The following is a 25,071-nucleotide window of genomic DNA, read 5'->3' as shown; positions in this document are numbered from 1 at the left end:
ATCGAAATTTAGTTGATAATTTACACTTGAAATTCATCCTCTCTGGAATCAATCTCCTTTTGGGCCGAGGAGCATCAAGAACCTACATAAATACACCTGATGTTTTTATTTGCAAAAAAAAAAAAAAAAAAAGATTAGTACAATAGAATTGGATGAAAAAAGTTACCAAATTTATATCGTCACGAGGGCCATCTCCTTCTCCATCTTGCAATGTTCGATCATTTTGCGGAACCAAATCCGTTTCTTCCGATTTATCTCTAGATTCCATATTGCTTCTAGTAAAAAAAAAAAATTATAATGATAAACTTGCTTTTTAGTCTATTAGGTGGGCATAATTTGTGGTTAACCTCTATAATATCATGTGTTCATTTATTCTTTACATTGCATTTATTATTCCGGCGTTTGTTTACTACTTCAAATTGAATTTGTACTTTCTTATTCAATTCAAACAAAATAGAGTCCTCATTTCTCGAAATGTAATCGTTTTCGCCCGCAATTGTAAACAAAATATTAACAAAAAAAATACATTTGTATAAATTTATAACTTGAACAAAAAAAAGTAAAATCTAGAAATCCCAATAAACTTATACATTGAATATTTATCCACAAACAATTTAAAAGAAACATCGAACATAACCCAGAGAATCGAAACATCGATTTTGGACACCCCTAACCCCTTAAAGCATATCAATTCAACAACAATTTTCTACCAAATAATCAATGTAACTTGGAATTTTCTAAATTAAAACATATATCCCTTTTTCCTACTTTTATCTACAATTCCTATTGTTCGACATCACATAACTATCAACATAACATTTACACGTTCCTGATCCAAACAAGGCCACACACAACAATAACAACATCACACACACACACACACACAGTCAAACAGCACAACCAGGACTTCAAACACACGGTGGCAACAAACTCATGAGTAACGAAAAAACCACGAGAAATAGAAACAACAACATCAACCATCAAAACTGAGCCAAACTGAAAGAAAGCCATAATCCCACACAAACACCATTACGCGGCCGAAAGCACGCTCAAACCACTACAATTCACGTCATAATCAAAACCCTCTGTAATTAATCTTTAAGTTCATGATTTCCCTATCTTTAAACTATTTATATTTTCTATAACCAGTTAAAATAATAAAAAAAAATCAAGAATTGAAATAAAAAAATGTCTTCTTTTGGATAAAGAAAAAAGATACAGATAAGTTGAATATGAATGAAAAAAAATTAGAATCCCAAATTTCATAATACAAACCCTAGACCTCAGATTTTAATAGAGGAAAATTTTGAATCTCTGACCCTATTGAAGAACTTGATCGTCCGACGACCACCCAGCTTCTTTCTGGCACTACTTGAGACAGTCGTCCTCCGTGCGTTCAACTTCTGGTCGCTACTTTTCTGTTGCGTTGCTCCTTCTTCCTTTTTTCTTTGCCCGACCGCGCGCCTCTCCTCATCAAAACCTCGCTCTTCTTCTTCCTCGGCCGCCGGCGTGCCACGGCCGCTCTTTCTTCCTCTGCGCGACTTCGCGACCACGCTCGAGCTCTGTCTTTCTCTCTCTCTCTCTCTCTCTCTCTCTCTCTCTCTCTCTCTCTCTCTCTCTCTCTCTCTCTCCCCCCCCCTCCCTCCTTCTGGTTTTCCGGCCTCCATCTCTCTCTCTCTCCCTCCCTCCCTCCTTCTGGTTTTCCGGCCTCTCTCTCTCTCTCTCTCTCTCTCTCTCTCTCTCTCTCTCTCTCTCTCTCTCTCTCTCTCTCTTCGCTTCTTCTCACTTTTTTTTTCGTGTTTTGGTTCCTCGGTTAAGAGAGGATGAGAAGTCTCATTTGAAACCCAAAAATTCAGTAGTAAAGAAAGGATAATTTAATCTTTTTGTGTCTTCTAGAATTGAAATTGAATAAATTTAATTTTAAAAGAAAATGAGTTTAATAACCGGTCCATATACGAAAAGATGAGTCAAGAGAATGTTATTGGTGCAAAAAATCCCAAACCACCATGAAAAAGAAGACGCCTCGGGTTTCGCTCGACATGAGAATCCAAAACCCAAAACCCGAGGTTTGAGAGTCATGGCGGGGGCCAGGGGCATTGATGGCTGTTCTAGCCAAAAAAATCTCGACAAACCCAAAACCGTAGTTTCTAGGGTTGGGCATTGTGATGGCAGCGAAAAGTTGGACATTGGCAGGGGCTGGGATGAGTTTCCGAGGGAGGGCGAGAAAATAGTGAAAATCTTGATGAACCTAAAACCCTTGTTTTCAGGTTTGGGATTTGTGGGGTTTCAACATACGGTTAAACAATGGCGGGGGACAAGGTCTGGAAAGATTGGGTCGCCAAGGGAGGACGAGTAAGGCCTAGTGGCGGGGGTCTGGTCTCCCTTGGATCTCAAGAATTTGCTCTGGTGATGGGTGAATGCTCAAGAACTGGTAAAATAAGAAACGACACAAGTGGTTGAATAGAGACAAGGGGAAGAAGCAATATCGGAGGCGTGGTGGCGTGAGGGGAGTTTGGCGTCATATTGGGAGCTCCCAAGGGGAGAGATGTCTCATGGACAGCAAGATCGGAGTGACGAAGGAGGCCATGAGGAAGGTGCAAATTTGATCGCGGAGTGCCAAATTTGACTTTCAAGTAGAGGGAGCATGAACGACTATAGTAGAAGGGAAGTGCGTGGGACGACGGCCGTGGACCGAGTGGGTTCACCGTCTACAAGGGTCTCAACAAAGTTGTTTGGTTCAACACCTACAATACACTACGAGCATGTATGATAGGGAGTACTACCACTAGGAGAAAACACATCTATGTAGTAGTGTACCATTATATATTAAACGACAACCACTCTCCTTGGGATTTTTGAGTTTGAGCTTGAGGACAAGCCCTAGACAAACTCAAAGAGGAGGAAGCTAGTAACATTACGCATATAAGGTTTTTAATTATGCATTTTTATTACAAAAAATTGGCTACGTAAGCCACTAAACTATAGGAATCGTAAATTAGCCAACCTTTGGTAAATACTTCGTAAATAGCCAACTTGCATACGTGACAGCCTATTATCTACATTTTTTTACATGTTTGGGTGGATTAAATAAGTCTTTTACTAATCTGTTAATAAGTTAACTTGGCTATTTACAAGAAATTAACGAAAAGTGGGCTATATCTCAATTCACTATAACCGTGTGGCTATATAACTTAATAACCATTTTTATTATTCTAAAATACGTAGTAATACAAAAAGTTTACTTATGTAATTAGGTGCTGGGAAGTCTTTTTTTTTTTTTTTTTTTTTTTTTTAACTTGACATTGAGGTTATAGGTAGGAATATTTTTTATAAATAAGTTATGGTTAAGTATTTGTTTTTTAAATTAGTCATGGTTGAAATTTTATTTCATTTTATTTATTTATTTATTTATTTTCAGTCATGGGGGCTAAAGCTTTGCCCATATTCATATCCGGAATCAACCTCAATTGGCATCGTTTAATCTGCGTTCACAAAATTCACAAGCGAATACACACGAGGGTTTTTCTCAACTTGGGTATAGACTTTCTCTGCAAGTCATCATCATTTCATGAACATCCTGCACTGCAAGAGACGGGCATAAGTTGGCGCACCACCAGGACACTTTTGTTCACAGACTGAACCATAAATTTGTTTTCTTCAGATTATCCTTGGGAACGATATACAATCTGACTAAGACCGTAATGAAAAAAAAAGGCTTAAGAGTACAAGGAATGGCCAAGAATTAGACCAAAGAAAAATAACATATTTTACATGATGCATATCAAAACTTGGCCATTTTTGGTGTGGGGTGTCTATTGAGGGGGGCAAAAAGTGATGACGTAGCGAGTGGCTCTGCACTTGTTGAGGCTGGTGGAGTCGTCGTAGGCGTAGCTGTAGGCCTTAGGGCAGATGGCCTTGAAGAGGTGGGAGAAGAGGGTGGGGCGGCAGGCCTTGGGGTCGGCGTAGGCTCCGGTGCAGCAGTACTTGGCGGAGCCCATGGCAGCGCAGGCGCTCTTGCAGCCCACGACGCGCCCGGCGGCACCCCTGACCTCGAGGGCGGAGGGGCAGCAGACGTTGAGGTTGACCTCGCAGGCGGCCACCCCGCACCCGACCCCTCCCCCGACCGGCCTCATCGAGACCGGAAGGTTGAACCCGTCCACCAAGCTCACGTCGTAGTAGTGGAGGGGCGAGGCCGACGTCCCCAGGGTCATCTCCACCACCGTCGCCGGCGGCTCCCCTCCCCCGCCCCTGCACTGCAGCTCCCCTCCCGCGCATCCCCCCGTCTCGCACCGCCCCTTCCCCGCCCCGTCGAAGCTGCACCCCTGCCTCCCCCATATCCGCCCCGACCACCTCTCCCCCACGTCCAGCACCGCCTCCTCCCCGCTCCCCAGCCGGAAACCCCCCTCCCTCGGAGTCGCCTGCCCCGCGCTCCCCAGTATCCCCGGCCATATGCTCTCCCCGCAGTTGTTTACTATTATCAACTGTGCCCCCTCTGCACGCACCAAGGTATACATATGTATGTATGTCAAATATTAGAAAAGGAAAACATAGAAGGTATATAAACAGATACACACCTGCACCAGAGAGAAAGATTATGAGAGACGCGAGGATTAAGGAAGCTGGCATCATTGCTCTTGATTTTCTCAGTCAAATTTTCTGGTCTTGTGTTAATATTTTGAAGCGATGTGATCACTTATATGTGTATAGAGAGCCTCCCCTTTCACTTTTTGTTTCTCCTTTCAACTTTTACTACTGAATGTATATGTTCGTTGCTTCTAGTGCAGGATTTCTTTCTTCCATCAAACTTTTTTTTCCCTAATTAATACTGATTTAATATGATATTTGAAATATAAAAAAGGTCTACGTACCTCGTGAATGTCTAGATATATGCAAAGAAAGCTCTACGTGCTGTAGTAGATGATATCGAATCTTTCAAGTGGGAAGTAGAGTATTGTTTAAGAAAGAAATCACGGTATATATATATATATATATATATATATATATATATATATATATATATATATATTTGCATCAACACCTTTATAGAAAGTGTGATGTTTTATGTATTGGTGTACTAAGCGCGTCACTAAGGAGGTACTTACTTCACTACTTCTTTTTTCTCATGTATACAGATCTTGAAGGGCTTGAAAATTAGCCAAGGAATATTTGAAGTAAAGTTTTTCTGTTCAGGATAAAGTTGATTGACGAGACATAATGATGAATATCCCTTTATGCTCAACATTAATTAATATGATCTTTCTTTTGTATCCTTGAAGCACATTTCAAAGCGGCGCCAAAAAAAAAAAGTTAGATGGAAGGAAAGATAAGTAAGCAAATGATGATACTAAAATAAAAAATTTGTTATGATTATAGTATAATCATTCGATGCTAAAAAAAATATTTTATCATCATTTGATGCCAAGAAAAAGATTTTAGCATCATCTGAACTTTCGGAAAGTCTTGAAAGTTGAACATAAGTATACCACATTATACAAAAGGTATAAATTTTATTCGAACTTAAACAGAGTCCGGTTTAAATCGAGGCAAGTGTGTGTAATAATATATATATATATATATATATATATATATATATATATATATATATGTTGAAATTTAGAGAGAGAGAGAGAGAGAGAGTCGAATCTAAGAAATATTCTTCTTGTTATTGATATGAAATTGTATCACTTATTTATAGATATGGTGGATACATTAGACTAGACTAGATACATGATCAGTATAATAAATGTACGTAATAACTACTTCTAGGAAATAGATAATAATAAATATACACAGAGAACAAGACATAGGAAATAGAATGAAAAATAAATGCAACACTTTTCCCAAAGTGAGATGAGTTCCAAGGAACCGGCTGGTTCCAAGATGGTGAGGTCAGTTCGGAGTGAGCTGAGGTGGATTCCGAACTGAGGACGAGTTGGGTGAGACGAGCTGACGAACTGAATGTGAGACGAGCTGACGAACTGATGGTGAGATGAGATGACGAACTGATGGTGAGATGAGTTGACGAACTGATGGTGAGACGAGCTAACGTGATGATGGTGAGACGAGTTGACGAACTGATTTTCTACACTCCCCCTCAAGCTTGATTTGGTATGATGAAGAAATCGAGCTTGGATTGCACAGTTCGAAGAGGCTCGTCACTTGGATAGTCATTGATGAGACCATGTGGTTTGCTTCTCTTTTGCAGCTTGATTTTCTTCCACATGACTACAACTGATTTTCCTCCAAGCATGCCTGTCTCTTTTGCAGGTCTTCGTTCCTAGAGTTGCGTCTTGGAGCTTATTTACTTCCAAGTATACCTGGTCTATGTTAACAGGCGTCCGGAACAGAAGTTGAGTCTTGGGGCTGGTTCATGTTGTTGTGCGGAGTGATGTTGGAGCTTGACTTGTCCGAGCAGCGTAGAGATCCTTCCAGCCTTGACATAGCTGGTAGCTTTGAATCATGAGCTCGGCGACTGAGTGAGAATTTGGCGGGACTAGATCGAATAGTCATTGATCAAGTTCTCCCCCTGACTAGCCGAACATGGAGTGAGGAACTTGTTGGATAAGAGCTTGGTGATGAAGTGAAAAGCTCATTTGGTGAGACCCCGAATGCGTCGTTCACTTCTGATAGTCATTCTGTTCTCCCCCTGACTATCAGAAGTGGAGAGGAAAGATGTAGTCTTGAGAGTGAAGACTTCTTAGTGGCGAGCTTGATGTAGTGGGGAATAACTTCCTGAGCCGAAATGACACCAAGTGAGATATGTCACCGAAGTGAAGAGGTTACCGGAGTAAGGCTCGGTTAAGAGCTGATTTGGTGACGAGAAGGTTCGGTGATGAGAAGACTTGGTGGCGAGTGCTCGTTGTGGAGAGCTCGGCTTGATGATGGGAGCTCGGGGTGATGAGAGCTCGTTGTGCAGAGCTCGAGATGGTGAGCTCGTTGTGGAGAGGTCGAGGTGGTGAGCTCGTTGTGGAGAGGTCGAGGTGGCGAGCTCGTTGTGGAGAGGTCGAGGTGGTGAGCTCGTTGTGACGAGGTCGCGGTGGTGAGCTCATTGTGACGAGGTCGCGGTGGTGAGCTCATTGTGAGAAGCTCGCTCGCTCTATGAGAAGCTCGCTCGTGAGGCAAACACGTTGATGAGAACTCAATGTCTGCAATGAACTCGACGAGGAGAGTTCTTTGCGATGAGCTCAATGATGTGTGCTCAGTGTGTGCCATTTCCCACTTTGGATAGTCATTGATTCATTTCTCCCCCTGACTATCCAAAGTACATCAATTTAAGCTTTTCATGTGCATTTCTTCGAGTGAGAGGTCACCTAGTGATAGCTCGCTTAGTGAGGGCTCACTGAGTGAGAGGTCACCAATTGACATGTTCGGTGAGGATGTGACTCAGAGAGGAGATGACTCGGTGCAAAGCTGAGACGTGGTGATGATGAGACTCGGAATTCTTCACTTGACAAATAGGCTTCACACTGGATACTTTGTTATCAAAGGTGCACCACTTCGGATAGGCATTGTTTTGGTTCTCCCCCTGACTATCGGAAGTGGGGCGCTATATATATATGTATATATATATATATGGAAATGTTACCTCGTAGTCACTTTTCCAAACAAGACTGAGGTCGAGGTCGAGGTCCAAGTCGAGGTCGAGGTCCAAGACTGAGTGGCGAAGTCGAGGTCGAACTTGGAACGAGAGGCAAAGTCGAGGTCGAGCTTGGGACGAGTGGCGAAGTCGAGGTTGAGCATGGGACGAGAGGCGAAGTCGAGGTCCTGATTTGCGGAGCTGCGACAGACGTCCATGAATGAGAGATCAGAGAAGACTCGGTCGCAGAGGTGGCGCTCGCTCTTGGATCTCTGGCGACGTTGCGGGGTGTCCGCTGTGGATGTCTCCAGAGGTTGTGAAGTTGTCGGAGAACTAGGCTGCAAGAGTGAAGATGTCACCAAGTGGAGATGTCACCGAAGTGAAGAGGTCACCAAAGTAAGGCTCGGTGAAGAGCTGATTTGGCGACGAGAAGAATCGGTGATGAGGAGACTTGATGACGAGACTCTTGCGGATAGGAGGCCGTTTGGAAAAATTAGCCTTTGATGTTTCTGAATTTGGAAGATATGGAAGTGTGAAAGAGCTTTTGGCGTGAGGCCGTGAAATAAGCTCAGAGTTATTTTCCAGAGTATATAATAAACTATATGTGAGTAATGAAATGGATAGAGCTTTTGGTATTGGACCAGGAAATAAGCTCATATAATTGTGTGAGAGTGAATAATGTATTTTTGTGTTCCGCCCGACGACGATCGCCGTCGGGCGGAGTTGGCGGAAGCTTTGAGGTCGAACTGCTCTACTGCTCTGATACCATGTTGAAATTTAGAGAGAGAGAGATATAGTCGAATCTGAGAAATATTCTTCTTGTTATTGATATGAAATTGTATCACCTATTTATAGATATGGTGGATACATTAGACTAGACTAGATACATGATCAGTATAATAAATGTACGTAATAACTACTTCTAGGAAATAGATAATAATAAATATACACAGAGAACAAGACATAGGAAATAGAATGAAAAATAAATGCAACACTTTCCCCAAAGTGAGATGAGTTCCAAGGAACCGGCTGGTTCTAAGATGGTGAGGTCAGTTCGGAGTGAGCTGAGGTGGATTCCGAACTGAGGACGAGTTGGGTGAGACGAGCTGACGAACTGAATGTGAGATGAGCTGACGAACTGATGGTGAGATGAGATGACGAACTGATGGTGAGATGAGTTGACGAACTGATGGTGAGACGAGCTAACGTGATGATGGTGAGACGAGCTGACGAACTGATTTTCTACAATATATGTAATGGAATGTAAAGTGGGGACTTATATAAATCCAGCTAAATTTATAATAAATTCATATCCATTAATGAACATAAGCAACTAAGAGCGATAACTCTTATTTAGGAAAACGACACTTCCTAACCAACACGAAATGATTATTATCAAACAAGTCATATCTATTGTCGCTCGTTCTCGGAAACCAAAAAAATGAAATCCTCACGACTCGTGAAAGATCCAAAGAAAGCTCTCCGACCCGAGTCACGGTCAAATCCAACTTGGACCCACTAAAACGTGCATGTTGTGAAAAACGAGCCATGCTCAAGTCAACGAATGCACAACACTTCGCACCGCCCAACTACGTACAGCGCGTTCCGTGCAGCAAGGCAAGCATGCTGCGCCCCATGCGTCACACGGAGACAATCCGCACGTGCTCCTTAAAGGCCCTCCTCGCAAGCCCTTACGCAATAGGGCGCGCGCCGGGCCTACGCATGTGAGATTTTGGGTGTTTAGAGTGAATTCAAAGTGAAACAAGCTTCAGTAGATCTTTCGGCAGTGTTTCAAGACTAAAGAATTCGCTACCTTGATTTGTGTGCCAAGGGTCCTATTATACACCTCGGGGTCTATATGCTGATGTGATTGTTCTTTAATCTCGTGTGTGAACCTCATCGGGCGGAGCCTCTACGCTAGCCAAAGCCTATGCATGTCGAGACCTATACGCAGCCGGGCCTATGGCTGAAATGTCATGTATCACCGAGGCCTCTTGGGCCGAGCCAAGGTTAGGTTGCCGAGGCCTTTGGGCTGGGATCTGGTTGGGTCGATGAGGCCTCTTGAGCCGGGACCAAGTTGGGTTGCCTAAGTCTCCCAGACGGGGATCGGCTTTGTGATGGTGATTGGGTTTGTCGGTGTGGCCTTGTGGGCCCACGAGAGTAAATTTACACTGGGCCAAATTGGCCCGATAATAACGTTAGAGATCATTTTCTTCCCTTCTTCCACGATATTTTCTTGAAAAAATGAGTAAAAAAACCGAAATGTGGCATGCACAAAGGGCAGTACTAACCCGGATTCTCGTACATGCTAGTCGGGATACTTTTTGCGCTCGCTTGAAAAATGACAACAATAATAGAAATTCAAAATAAAAAAAGACACGACATGACTTGTCATTCTCTATTAGAAGATGTTCATCATCAACATGGTTCTCATTCATCCCATGTTGACCTTGCTTCCAGCAATATCGACGGAGCCTGAATGTCATTCACTTTTGTGCTTGTATTTTCTTCAAAATTTCATTTTTGATTCCTATTTATTCATCCAAATAAATGAAAATTAAGACTCTCGGCGATGAGAACAAGGACGACGTCGTTTGTGAATAGAGGAGGGTGAAAAAATAATTCATGGATTTCATGCCAATGTGGCGTAGGAGGCAAGAAAATCTATTGAGGACGAACTTAGTGGAATTGATTCTTCTGTTCAACAAAAACTCTAATTAATTTATTTGTATACATGGTTTCATTTTTTTTCTTGGTGGTACGTGTAGATGGGTTTTGGTTTTCTTTTTTTGCTTTGACCCTTTAATCATATCAGCTTGAATACATCATTTGTTGGACTGGGAATCCAAGAGGACAGAGAGCTAAAAGAAATGAACTTATTCGAAATTCCCGAGTTGAATCTCCTTTGTTATTGATTTCATTTATTTCGTGATCAATTGGTTACAAAATTTAGATATTCGTGACGAATCGATCACGAATAGTCTGTAAATCGTGAGCCGTTGATCATAATTCAAGATTTCGTGATTAATTGGTCATAAAATTTTCAATTTTTTCGTGATCAATTAGTCACGAAATATTGAATTCCGAGACATGTTGTCGCTGAAAATTGAATAACGTTACCTGAGCCGGATTTGTAGAACTCGAAATTCATGAGTATTTTCTCCTAGCTCAAGAACGTTCACCGTTCATCGCGGAGATATGAGAATAAGAAAAAGAAGAAAATAAGCTAGAAGGGCGTACATGCGGTGCCTCTGGGGTACGCTCCGTGCTCAACATTAGTCTGTCTGCGATTAGTGAGGTGGGGGTAATGTTATTCTTTGAGAATATTTGAGCAAATCTAGCTCGGTCATAGTGAAAGCAAGTGCGGAGGGTCCTCGACAACGTTTCACGACTCTGAAATCAAGTGATTGTATTTAGGATGAATTGCGTATCTTTTTATCTCTTAGAATAGGTGTATTTAAAGTGGTTGGAGGGTGAAAAGAGTGATAGAAGTAGGATTTTGCGTAGGCAAGCATGGAAAATACAAGCGCGTGCGTCTGTCAGCGGGAGTGCATGGCACGTAGAGGCAACCGCGCACCGTGGCGTGTGTGCGTTGCGCGCGCATGTGATGGCTCGTGCGTGGCTCGTTTCTTTTGGGCTTTCTAACGTTGTGGGCGTCGTTTGGGCTTTTTTGTGGCTTGGCAAAAATTGGACGGACAACATTAGCTCTCTAAGTTCGTTGCTTGGAGGACTCCGAGCGGCGGACTTTCAGGATCTTCTTGGTTGTTTGAGGGAACTTGGCTCTCTTGAGTCTTTGTTCTTTAGCAAGCGTGTCGCCTTGTTTCTTGTAGCGGTGGACTACTTTGTTGTGCTTCATGGGCATCTTTGATGCATCAATTGGATGTCTTTGATGCACCTATTTGCTTTTTTAGTAAACCATATTTTTGCTTGTTCAATAGTTGTTGCTTTGACTGCGTCTCTCCCGACAACCTTCATTACACCTTGTAGCCGTCTTTAGTGCATCTCGAGAGATGACTTTCGTGTGTCATGAGAAACAATTTTGGTGCGCCTCGTAGGGCATCTTTGGTGTTCATCGTGAGGCGTCTTTGGGTCTTGGGGCGTCTTTGGTACGCCGCTTGGGGCGTCTCTGGTGCGCTATTTGGTCGCTACCGAACAAGATCGCTTAGACACCTGGTGCAAGAAGTGCAATCGCTTAATCACTTTGGGACGAAAATCGTCATCGCTGGGCAGAGTAGTGCAAGGCATACAAGCTACCAAATGGGATCCCTTAGGTACTTGTACTAAGAAGCGCAATCGCTTAGTCACTCTGGGACAAGAAGCGTAATCATAGAGCCGAATAGCGCAAAGCGTACAAGATACCAAACGGGATCGTGTCAACCTTTATATGTAAAACGGGAAATTGATTTTATTGAAAGCGATTTATTGAAAGCGGGGAAATAAAATAAACCATGGATTTTATCGTGGAAATAAAATAAATTGATTGTACCAAACCATGGATTTATTGAAAGCGGGGAAATAAAATAAAGCCCTTGAGATGTGACAATGTGGAGGGGTTATGCGCGATCGTCGTTATTTTCTTTGCAAGCCGCAGTGGCCGGTCGGCCTTCGGGAGCATTGGCGTTGTCAATCATTTCAAAGAAAAACTCCTTTAACTCTTTAGCTCGGATGAGGTCTTTGATTTGTCTCCTTAGGCGTTTGCATTTAGATGTCAAGTGACCGTAGTCCTTGTGGAACGCACAATACTTTGTCATATCCCGATGAGTGCCAACTCTCAATGGCGCGGGATCATGAAACTTTTCGCCCCTCTGGGCGAGGATTGTTTTATGTCATGTGTTCAACGACGCGAACTTCGCGTAGCTGCGAAACTTGTCTGTTAGCAAAGGCTTTTTTCCCGCAGGTGGGCGAGAGCCGTCATCAAGCTTCGCCCTTTTTCTTCGCAAGACGTGCGTATTCGACTCGTCTAGGGACATATATTTTTCTGCACGAGTCGAAAGATGGGCCATTGTTTGCGGCTTTCACTTGTTGATGGAGCTGAGGAAGTACCCCATTTGGAGCCCTTTGAGGATAGCCGCAATGGCGTCTCCATCCTCGAATTGATCTACTTTGTTAGACTTTTCTATGAATCTAACCAAGTATCCACATAGAGATTCTCCTTTTTTTGCTTTAGCGATCGCAAGCGAGCTTTCCCTAGCATTATTTTGTGGGAGCCACTGATGCGAGTGAGGAAGGATCGTTGTATCTCCTCAAACGAGTTAATTGACACGGGCCTCTGGTTTTCAAACCATTTGAAGGCGGGTCAGCCTAGTGTAAGGCTGAACGCCTGGCACAAGATTGTCGGTACATCCCTTATTACGGCCATCCAAAGGCGATACTGTTGGATGTGATGAAGGGGGTCTATCTTTCCTCGTAGCACGGGAGATTCAGCAGATTAAAGTCGGCCGGGCGTCTGCATGTGTTGCAGCGAGACCGGTCTAGATGAGTAGGGCACATTTCCCTCTTTCATTGAAGGCCTGGTCAACAAGAGTTGTACGGGGCTTAGTTGATTTGGCCGAGTCCGGCCATTATCTGCGCAACCCTCTTTTCATGGGCAAGCCGATTTCCCGAGCTTCTTAGATGGACATTGAGGTGCTGCCTCAAGTAGTCTGTACGGAGTATGGATAGTTCCTGGTTGTCATTTTGCTATTCAAGAGTTGTACAGTTGTTGCGTCCACGGTCTGCGGTTCGATCCCCAGTTGATCTGTATCCCCGAGCGAAAGCGAGATGGTTGAGATGAAGTTGTGGAGGTTCGGGATTCGTGCCGAATTGGGCGCCCATTGTCGACTTCTTCAGAGTTGGAGTTATTATGGTCGAGACTCCGCGTGTCGAGATTGGTAGTGTCATCGCTCTCATCTGTGCGAGAGTTGGTGTGATCACACTCGACCTCGTTTCCGTGAACGTAATTACGTTCATCCTTAGAGCCCCTCGAGTGAGTGAAACTCAGCCTGTCTTGTTAGGCCGAGAAAGTTCTCGATGGTGGCTCTACTGTTTCCTTGCCTCGCGAGGTGGCCAGTCAGTCAACAAACGCTTCCCTCGAGTTCAATGATGCGGGAGTCCCACAGATCTTGCTCTAGGATCGGATTTGCGATCGCTTTCAGAGATAAGTCTTGATTTCTTTGCACTAGTCAGCGCAAATTATATTGGGAGCTTTCGGCACACGAGTTTGCGCTTCCTTAAATGTGTTGGGAATCTAGATTCTAGATATTACAATCAAAGGGTTATGCTGAAAGTATTCTTATTTTTCCAAGTCGGAAAAGATTGATGTGTGAGCTCGTGAATGTTTTTCGAGTTTCTTTCTTCTAGTGCCAAAATATTTATCGTTGAAAATTGAACAACGTTGAAGACTTCAGGCGGATCGATCCAAAGCCGGACCAAGTGACCGCGTCCGAGCTGAGTTTGTAGAATTCGAAAGTCACAAGAACGTTCTGCATTCATCACGGAGATCTGAGAATAAGAAGAAGAATAAAATAAGCTAGTAGGGCATAGAGGCGTTGTGCCTCTGACGCCCGCTCCGACACTCAACATTAACATTAGTCTAATTGTCATGAGTGAGGTGGGACACCGTTATTCTTTGGGAATATTTGAAAGAATCAAGCTCGATAAGAGTAAAAGCAAGTGCGGAGGGTTCTCGGCAGCGTTTCACGACTCTGGAATCGATTGATTGTGTTTAAAATGAATTGTGTACTTTTTTCCTTCTAAGGAGATGTTAATTATAGTGGTTTGAGGGCCTTAAAAGTAGGATTTGGCAGAGGCAATGCACACGCGAGAGACCTAGCGCGCGCATGAAAACACAGACGCGCCCGCTTGTCAGCGAGAGCGCTCGGCGCGCAGAGGTAACCGCGCGTGTGTTGCTTTGCGGGCATGTGCTGGCTCGTGTGTGGCCCGTTTCTTTTGGTTTTTTTCCCTTTGTGGATCTTATTCGGGCTTTTTGTGACTCTGTTTCGTTGGATTTTTTTATGCGAATTACGTCACAAGTCGCGACGAATTTATTATTTTCGATTTTTCGAAAACGACTGACAACCAAACTGATTTATTAAGAGTATCAGTCTAGTCACAATTCATTTAGTAATAAACGAGTTAGCTGCCCGCGCGTTGCCGCGGGTTGTGAACTTTGTTAATTTTTATGTATTAAAATAGAAATTTAGTGTTTGTTGATAAATGAGAGGCTAACTTTTTTTCTCTCTAAAGTGATTCTTCTTAAATAATTAAGCTTGATATTCTTGAACATATATATATTTAAATAGACTTGCTCTAACTTTAATATCGAGAATGTTGAATATAAAAGAGCTGAAATTTACAATAACAATATATTCACATCAGAGTTTCAACGTGAACAAAATGAGTTTTTTTTAATTAGTTCCTATATATATACAATATATATGTGCGTTGAAGTTACTGATGAAACATACAATAATAACAATTTTGTGCTTGCTACGTGCGTAAAAAGAAAGCATAATAAAGAACAAAAGATATCAAGGTATCTTCATCGAGCTCTTTCGCTTGTATCGCCCGACAACGAAATTTTGTAAGTTATCGCCATTGTAAAAGAAGACAATTCAAAATCATACATTATTTCCTACTTATATGTAGTATGTAACTAAAACTTTGTTTCCAAATTCGATAACAAAAATAATTTACAGGCTTTTTATTAGAGTGTTGATTATATGTATGAATATATATTTGGAATTGGAACTAACGTTACTATTATATATAAATAAAAAAAAATAGTAGTCACTTAAGATAACATTATCATTTAGGGTTATTACCTATCAACAGAAGCAGCTCTAGCATGATATCTTAAAGTTCATTGAATTGTAATGGATGTACTGCATTAATGGTGCTGCTGTGAATTGAGAAAATGAAGAAAAAAAAATGTACAACGTTTAAGGATATTTGACAATAATTATCTTAATAATTTATATTTTAAGCTTAGAAATTATGATATTTACATGTCATCTAAAAAGAGATATGGTCATGTCTTGGACATCATCCAGCTACTCTTTGCTGACCCAAGTTGTAAATTTGGTGCTAATCAAATTATACTTGAGTATATATGGTATTCTTATTATTGGTATAACTATTATGTGTCCACTCAAATAAATGGTTAATGTAGGTATGAATATAAAATTACTTAGAAAGTATAGTGCAGTGTCTCTTATTTGGTACTATTGAGAATCTCTTTATACACAATATTTTTTACATGATTTGGATATTTATTCATAGATTCATGAATTAATATAAATAATTCATTTGGTGATTTAACTCTTGACAAAGCTACGTATAATTGACCGTGCGTGAAGATTTCGTTATCTATGTACAAACCAATTTTCTCAAGAGATTGTCCTTGACTTTTAATTATTGTCATGGCATATGAAATTTTGACAGGAAATTGTCTTCTTTTTAAAACAAATGGCAATTTTGATTCATGTACTGTCATCTCTATTCTAGGGATATAGACCGTGTCATTTGTATTGTCAGAATTGATTATTTGTCCTTCAATTATTCTGTTTGTCAATTGTGTGATTAGTAGTCTGGTTCTGTTACATAGTCCCAGAAATTGATTTAAATTTCGTAATAACATGATGGGTGTGCCTATTTTTAGAGTTAATTCATGTGGTGGTAATCCATTGAAATTGAGTGAATTCAAAAATTCATCAGGATATAAAAGATTTAGTTCGTCCACGTTACCATGTGACAGTGAAATTGTGTCACAACTATAGTAAGTTTTGGAATCGGTGGAAAGTAATGATAAAATGTGTTGATTTATTTGATCAACGGTTTTATTTCTCGGGGCTACAATTGTTCGATCTTTTAAATATTGAATATTGTTAAAATTAGTAAGGAAATCAGTGTATATTGTATTTGAAATGTTTTGAATTGGATCCGAATCACAATGTATTAAATATTTCTCAGGTATTTTTACCCATGTTGCATCTTCATTTTCCGAATCCTTGATTCCGTCTATAGTGCCATCACCAATATTTAAAATCCAAGATGAGAACTTTGATATGGCAACTTTTTCTTATGAAGATATATTATGTCGGGTAAGTCGCATATTTTTTTGTTAGAGTTAAGATATTAAAATGTCTCCATAAATAAGAATTAGTCAAAGTAGCATTGACTATATTTTCTTTAGATCCTGATGTTATAATAGGTAAGATTTGACAAAAATCACCGCCTAAAACAGTAGTCATTCCTCCAAATGGTGTGTTGTAGTCATCTCTCAAATCTTGTAATGATTTATCTAAGGCTTCAAAACAATATTTGTTGTTCATTGGTGTTTCATCCCATAATATAAGCGATGTTTTTTCAATTAATTTTGCTAATTGTGTTTGCTTTTTTTATAAAACATGTAGAAAATTTATCTACCGATAATGGTATTTTAAATCGAGAATGTGTTGTTCTCCCATTTGGTAATAATAAAGATGCTATTCCTGATGATACGACAGCGAGAACAATTTCATTATTTGATCTTAGTTTAGTAATAATAGTGTTCCATAGAAACGTTTTTCCAGTTCCTCCATGTCCACAAATAAAATATAACTTTTGATCATGGTTTGTAACTGAAGTTATAATTTTTTCATATATGGCTTTTTGTTCTTCATTCAAATGACTAACTAATTTTAAATTATCTTCTTTTAATTTATTTCTATCGTAATTTAACTCATCTCTCAAAAGTTTATTATTTAAGTCATCAAGTAATGATTGTATAGGTAGAGGTAGGTTGTAATTTTTCAAAGTTGATGAATTGATATTTAATATTTTTCTATTTCATACAATACATAATTATATAATTCATGATCAGGTATTTGAAAATGGTTATTGTTGAATAATTTACGAATTCTAAATATTATATCATCTGTCATGAGTTTCCAATGTTTGTCAAATAATTTTATTGGATCATTTACATTGCAAAATAATAAAATTAAAACAAATAATTGTCTAAACTGTGTAGACATTGAGATAAATGCAGCTTCTAAACTTGAATCATTCAATTCTTTATCATCGCCTAATAATCCCAAGGCATTGCATGTGGCTTGAAATGATAGATATATGGTGTCATCAATTGTTTGAAGGGATTCAAAGCTAGTCGCACCCTTTTTGTGATTCAATAGTAATCGTAAATAATATAACTCTCCTGAATTTGGATGAACATAATACGTACGTCCAATCGTATGACCAAAATGTCTTGGCATCCATATTTTATCTCTGTTGTTCAAAACCCATTTCTTTGGAAATTGTGTGTACGTAAGATCTCTGGCTTCAATGTGATATTTATTTGTTGTCATCCAGTTTGTTAAAGTTGTTTTTTGAATTCCGGGTTGTTTTAAAATATTTTCAAGTTGTTGGTCTGAACGATATGTAATATTTTGTGTACATGGTAAATGAATAGATAATCTTTGAGTAGCTGATATTCTATGGTGTATAGGATATTCATACAATCTCCAGATACATTCATTTGGTGTAATGTAACGACAATTAATATAGTTTTTAATTTCGTCTACTTGTATTATATTTTCTTGTAATGAATTTTTTGAGCATATATTATCTTCAAAAACTGCTCTTATACGATCAGGTCCTTTTGTTAAGTATTTGAATAAATATTTTATTAACATTGATTGTGAACAAATTTCAGTATGTATATGAGCATAGAATTTTAGACAAAGCTCCATATTGTAAGGTACAACAAATCTATTATCTAATGTGATATGTTCTTTTTCTGAAAAAGATTCGTGTTTCTACGTTTATAGTGAATAATTCCAGTTTCATCAATTGTTTTGGGAATCTTTAGAGCATACAGAATTTTTCATACATGCATCATTTGTTTTTGCTAGACCACATGGCCCGTGTATCATAAATTCAGTGACTACATTATATCCCAATAAGTCAGTCACTGGATTTGGTATCTCAACTGAAATTATGCTATCTATTTGGGGTGGATCATGTATTTTATTTTCAGGATGTAACCAAAATAAAAAATGACAATGTGGAAATCCTCTTTTATGAAATTCAACAACATATAAATCAGCAATAATTTGACCGAATATATTACCTAATTTAATAGTTTTATGTATTTGGTCTAGTTTCATTTTGAACACTCTTAATGTTATATCAGGTCTATCTTCGACTTTTTGGCCAGGAATGACTGATAATGCTCTTGTAATTTCTGGCCATTTTGAATTACATGTAAATGTTACGAATAAATCAGGATTTCCATATTCTCTACAAATCGCCATTGCATCTTGATAATTTTGTACCATATATCTAGGACTTCCAGTATGACTTGATGGAAGAATAATTCTTTTGCCTATCGTATTTGCCTCACTATCTCCTCTATTAATAGCATCTTGGATACCTTGATAGATTCCTAATCTCAAACTTTTTTTTTTATTTTTTCTAACAAAATCTAATCGATCTTATTCTACTGAGGCATAAGCGTCAACTACATACTGTTGAAATAATCTACCACTTCTCAGTAAAGTATTTTTGAGATTAGAACGTTCTTTTCCTGACAGGTTTCTTTTCCAAATGATTAGTATTCCATTTCAAATCGATTCTATATCCATCTTCCCCATAGGCAAAAAATAATGGATATTGCAATGACATGTATGAGGGGTGTAATTTCGTAATTCTTTGTAAATTATTTGGTTGTGTTTCTACTATTATGTCTTTTCCTTTTTCATATTCTCCTATATCATCAACTATTAATCCACCGATGTCGTTTGATGTTTGTAGATCATATTGATTAGAATCTAAATTTCTACGGCCTAAAAGTCGAAGTCGTATACATGAAACGTTTGTTTTATTATATCTATCTCTAATAGTTCTGAACATTTTGACTAATATATTTGTTTCATCTAACATGTTAATTAATTTTTGAAGAATCGATTCAGTTATAAATCTTGAAGGATCATCAAATGTAAGGGTTGACATTCTATTTTGGATTTCATTGTCGGCATATATATACAACTGTGCAAATTTTGGAGGTCTGTCATCAGTAGGTAGTAAAGATCCCAATAAATGATGTACTTGACCACATATTTTAAATATATAAGGACCATGAGTATTATTTCAATTTAAATCTACGTTTGCTCCAAACGATGTAAAAGCTAACATTGAATTTAACATCCGAATATGTTTTCTGTAATATATACTTTCTGATCCACCGTGATAGTCCAATAAATGATCTAGTATAGGAGGGCTCTCTTTTAATAATGGTAATTTTACTTTTCCTCTTTGGCAACATAAATTATACCTTGGTGGATCACTGTTGTTTGAACTTTCATTAAACCAAAATAATGCACCACAATATCGACAACAATATTCACAGTTTCCCAAATCCAAGTATAAGTCCTCCAATGATGATGTCGTTGTAGTTGTACTATGAGATGATGAACTTGGTAGTTCAGTAGCGGCGTTTGAAATTTGCTTTTCAAAGTCTTTTGTACTCCCCGTCAAGTGTTTCAATGCACTTGTAAATCTACGTTTTTTTTGTTTTGGAAGCGATCAGGAAGACCTAAAATTGAATCTATACATTTTTCAACCATGGTTTATAAATACTTTAGAAAGAAACATGAAACAATAGTTATTTACATAACTAAGAAAAAACAGATTTATATACGTTGAAATTTTTTTAAAACTTAAAAAATTATACACAACCAACTTACTTGAATAATGCGTGATTTATTGAAGAAATCAACAGAGTGTAAGTCTGACGACCATACTAATGTTGGAATCGATCTAGGGTTTAAGAAAAAGTTTAACGCTTCGTTAAGCGGCGGAATTTTAAAAATTTTCTTTTTAAGTAAAACTAGTTTTTACTAACCTAGACTAGAGCATGTACATGTAAATAAAAACTAATATGAGCTATTAAAGTTACTAACCTTTCTTGAAGCTTGAACCTTGTAGAAGCTTTTGGAAAGTTGCAACGCTCGTCTCCCCTCGCAGCACGTCTCTCTTTCTTTCCTCGGCACCTCGAGCAACCACGAAAGTTTCTATCACTAAATCACTCGAAAAGAAGGAATCAGTGAGTGGGCACTTTTAAACACTACGACTTGAGAACGAGTCTCGAAGTCGCAGAGCTAAACACTAGGTCGAGTGAGGACCTAGGTGCCAAGACAAGAAAAAATCGAAAATAAACTAGAGAGAGAGAGAGAGGATTTTCGGCCACAAGTTCTAGAGAGAGAGTCTCTCAAATCTCTTAAACTTGGATGAATAAAAATGAGAAGAATGAGGCTCCTATTTATAGGAGAGGTCTCACCTTCAATAAGGTAGTTTCCTCTTCTATAAAATGAGCCAATTTCCTCTTTCTTTTCCTTGAGAAGCTCGGCCAAAATAGACTTCATTAAGTCTTGGAATAGTTTCCTATTTTGTTCCATGCCTTGCCTTGTCTCTCTCTTGGCCGAATTCCATATAGCATCCTCATGCAAATTTGTTTGCTCTTTTTCTTTTGGCAAGTATCTTGATACATTTATGCACAAAATATTCTCTCTTGGTTGGGTATGTTGTGCGCCTATGTCCTTCTAGAATGGGCTTCTAGAAGCTTTTCCATTTGTTCATGACAACATGAAAAAGGCCCAATAAGAATTTTCAATAAAATTCTTATGAAATGAAATTAATTCACAAGGCCCAATGATCAAGTCATGGCCGAGTGAAACATGTCATAAAATGACCTTGTCAAAAATTTATTGACATTCATTTCATCGTTTGTCTCAAAAGACAAAAAAACCCTTTTCACTATTTTCGTTCTTGTTTTGACTTAGCTTCCAGTTTAACTATTCCTATTGATGTGATTCGTGACAGTGACCTCATGGACCCAAATGAACAAAGCTTTAGCTAAACACTTGGACTCAAAAGTTCACAAACCTTTTCCAAGTTTAGCTTAATGCCAACTGACTCCACTAAAGAGCTGACACTGAAAATCTCTCGGTTCAAATGAATTTATTTTCTACTCAAGAATTCGACCTAATTATGATGAGCGGATCCACTGAATATTATCTATGTTTACCCTTCATGAATGTCATCAGCTAGTCGGGATTTACTAAATTACCATTTTACCCTTCTAGCTGTTATTTCCTCAACTCCTTTGTCGCTTGTGAATAAGTTAGAAACAATGTATTGACGAGGAGCTAACAAGTCACATTGTTTCATCCAAAAGAGTCAGGACTCAATTTGGACACTGGCCAGTTCATTTATTCACACTCCAAGGAACAAAGCATGAGGTGACATACATTGCATTTCAGCAATCTTGTACATGAATTCCATATCTATGAGAACTTCACAAAGTTACTCATGACAGACTCACAACTTAGTACTTCACCAATTGGCCTTGTTCGGAATCACATAGTGAGTCCGAACTTTGACTTTCTCAAATGAGAATACTAAGGTGTGAAATGGCATGTCTCATTTCAGGATTAAGGTAAGCATGATGCAATTCATACATAGTGACTTCGAGACATAAGAGGTTAAATGGTTTGTTCTTGTATTGTCTCTAGAAGTGCACTGGTCAATTCAGTATCTTCGGAAGATACCTAGAAGAACTATAGAGTCCCAAACTCTCAATGCCTCATAACCAGACATCATAGATTCTTCTAACAATCATACTGAGGTCAATAGTCCTTTGACCCTAAGATTGCGAATATATCGTTTTAAGCAAACTACGAAGAGTTTGTTCATGCAAATCTACATTTGTCTCTTCGTAAGTTGTTTAGTTTGTTTATGGACTAAAAGACTATGGTTTTATCATAAAGCTTCAGACAAGGAAGATTGAATGAACGTTTCAACTTTATTAATGAATGAATAGGCAATTACAAGCAAGAGTCTTCATGAGACTTTATTACATCAAATGTTCAAAATAAAGACTACAACCCTTCTTGTGGGCACCATTGACAACAAACTCCCACTTGACTCAAAGAAGGTGTGTGTAGTCCTTCATGCCTAATCCCTCACGATGTTGGTCGAAGACCTTGTTCGCTAGGGCCTTGGTGAATGGATCTGCGAGGTTGTCCACCGTTGAGATCTTCTTCACTTCCACGTCTCCGCGCTGCACGATCTCTCGAATCAAATGGTATTTCCTCTCAATATGCTTAGAGCGCTTATGGCTTCTAGGTTCCTTTGAGTTTGCGACAGCCCCACTATTATCACAATAAAGGGTCATGGGCTCGTCGACGTTTGGAACAACTTCCAAATACTTAAGGAATTTTCTAAGCCATACAGCCTCTTTGGATGCTTCACAAGCAGCCACATATTCTGCTTCCATTGTGGAGTCAGCAATGCAAGATTGCTTAATACTTCTCCACACAACAGCTCCACCATTAAGGATGAACACAGATCCTGATGTGGATTTCCTGGAATCCTTATCCGCTTGAAAATCGGAGTCGGTATATCCCGTCATAGTCAGGTCAGTACCTGAGTATGTAAGCATCAAGTTCCTAGTTCTTCGAAGATACTTAAGAACATGCTTAACAGCAATCCAGTGCTCGGGTCCAGGGTTGGATTGGAAACGGCTAACTACGCCAACGGCGAAACATATATCAGGTCTAGTGCAAAGCATAGCATACATGAGGCTTCCTACGGCAGAGGCGTAAGGAATCTTCCTCATGTCTTCAATCTCTTGTGCAGTCTTGGGAGACTGGTCCTTAGAGAGTGAAACTCCATGCCTAAAGGGTGTTTGACCCCTCTTGCAGTCTTGCATCGAGAAGCGATCCATCACCTTATCAATATAAGATGCTTGAGAGAGCGACAGGGTCCGGTTTTTCCTATCTCGAAAGATTTGGATCCCCAGAATGTACGCGGCTTCTCCTAGATCCTTCATATCAAATTGCTTTGCTAGCCAGACCTTAACCTCAGATAACTTACCCACGTCATTACCAATGAGTAGTATATCATCGACATATAGTACCAGAAACACAACTTTGCCTTCGTGTATTAACTTGTAAACACAAGGCTCATCTATTGACTGTTCAAAGCCGAAGCTCTTTACAGTTTCATCGAATCTAATATTCCATGACCTAGATGCTTGCTTTAGTCCATAAATGGATTTAAGCAACTCACAAACCTTGGTCTCTTGACCTTTATCCACGAAACCGTCTGGTTGAGCCATGTAAATGCGCTCGTCAAGATTGCCATTCAGAAAGGCTGTCTTGACATCCATTTGCCAGATCTCATAGTCGAGAGCTGCAGCTATGGATAGGAGTATGCGGATGGATTTAAGCATCGCGACTGGCGAGAAGGTTTCTTCATAGTCAATCCCTTCTTGTTGGGTATAACCCTTCGCCACAAGTCGTGCTTTGAACGTCTCAACGTTCCCATCAGGACCCATTTTCTTCTTGTATATCCACTTACACCCTACGGGTTTAATCCCTTCAGGAAGGTCTACAAGTTTCCAGACATTGTTGACATACATCGAGTGCATTTCAACTTTCATGGCGTCAAGCCAAAGGTTTGATTCAGAACAAGCCATCGCTTGGCTATAGGAAACAGGGTCATCCATGTCGGAGACGGCTACAAGAGAGTCTCCATAAGACATGTATCTGTCAGGCTTTTGAGCAGCCCTCCCACTACGTCTAAGTACTACTTGACGAGATTCTGATGAGTTAGGTTGTGTTTCAGTTGGGGTAAGAACAGTTCTTACAGATGAGGTAGAAGCTTCCTCACCCAACTTTTCTTCAAGCACAATTTTGCTTCTAGGTTTCGCATCCTTCATAAAGTCCTCCTCAAGGAAACGAGCATTCGTGCTAACGAAAGTCTTATCGTCCTCGGGACTATAGAAAGTAAAACCTTTGGTTTCCTTCGGATATCCTACAAACAGACACAATTCTGACCTACTAGCCAACTTGCTAGTCTTTTGCCTCAGCACGTGTGCAGGGCAACCCCAAATTCGGATGCGGCCAAGATTCACTTTACGGCCAGTCCATCTCTCATAAGGAGTACCAGGAACCGTTTTAGACGGAACTTGGTTCAGAATGTAGGCGGCTGTTTCGAGGGCATATCCCCAAAAGGAAGGCGGGAGTGATGAGTAACTCATCATCGATCTAACCATCTCCATAAGAGTTCGGTTTCTTCTCTCTGACACTCCGTTTTGTTGAGGTGTGCCAGGTGCGGTAAGCTGAGAAGCGATACCTTCTTCTTTAAGAAAGTCATCGAACTCTCCAGACATATACTCACCACCTCGATCAGATCGAAGGGTTTTGATCACTTTGCCAGTTTGCTTTTCCACTAAAGCCCTAAAGACCTTAAATACGTTAAAGGTCTCGGATTTGTGTTTAAGCAAATAGACAAACCCATATCTTGAGTAATCATCAGTGAAGGTAACGAAGTATTCGTATCCTCCACGTGCCTGTTGGTTGAGCGGACCACATACATCAGAATGTATTAGTTCCAGCAACTCAGTGGCTCTTCGACCCTTATCGGAGAAAGGTCGCTTAGTCATTTTTCCTTCTATGCAGGATTCACAAGTA

General features: G+C 39.8%; 1 protein-coding gene across 1 annotated transcript; it reads right to left on the bottom strand.

Moving 5' to 3' along the window:
- Nucleotides 1-3,489: 3,489 nt before the first annotated feature.
- LOC149404400 (thaumatin-like protein) lies at nt 3,490-4,968 on the bottom strand. Its single transcript, XM_089604529.1, has 2 exons — nt 4,575-4,968; nt 3,490-4,492 (listed from the first exon to the last, which is right to left on the bottom strand). Exons 1-2 carry the CDS (start codon nt 4,627-4,629, stop codon nt 3,813-3,815), a joined length of 735 nt encoding a protein of 244 aa, XP_089460655.1. The 5' UTR covers nt 4,630-4,968; the 3' UTR covers nt 3,490-3,812.
- Nucleotides 4,969-25,071: the final 20,103 nt, after the last annotated feature.

Source organism: Urtica dioica, chromosome 2 (genome assembly GCF_054948205.1).
Source record: "Urtica dioica subsp. dioica isolate 48M chromosome 2, U.dioica_male_clone48M_v1_H2, whole genome shotgun sequence".
Classification (NCBI taxonomy): Eukaryota; Viridiplantae; Streptophyta; class Magnoliopsida; order Rosales; family Urticaceae; genus Urtica; species Urtica dioica.
Note: the sequence above shows the minus strand (reverse complement) of the source record. Positions and strands in the feature narration are given on the sequence as shown.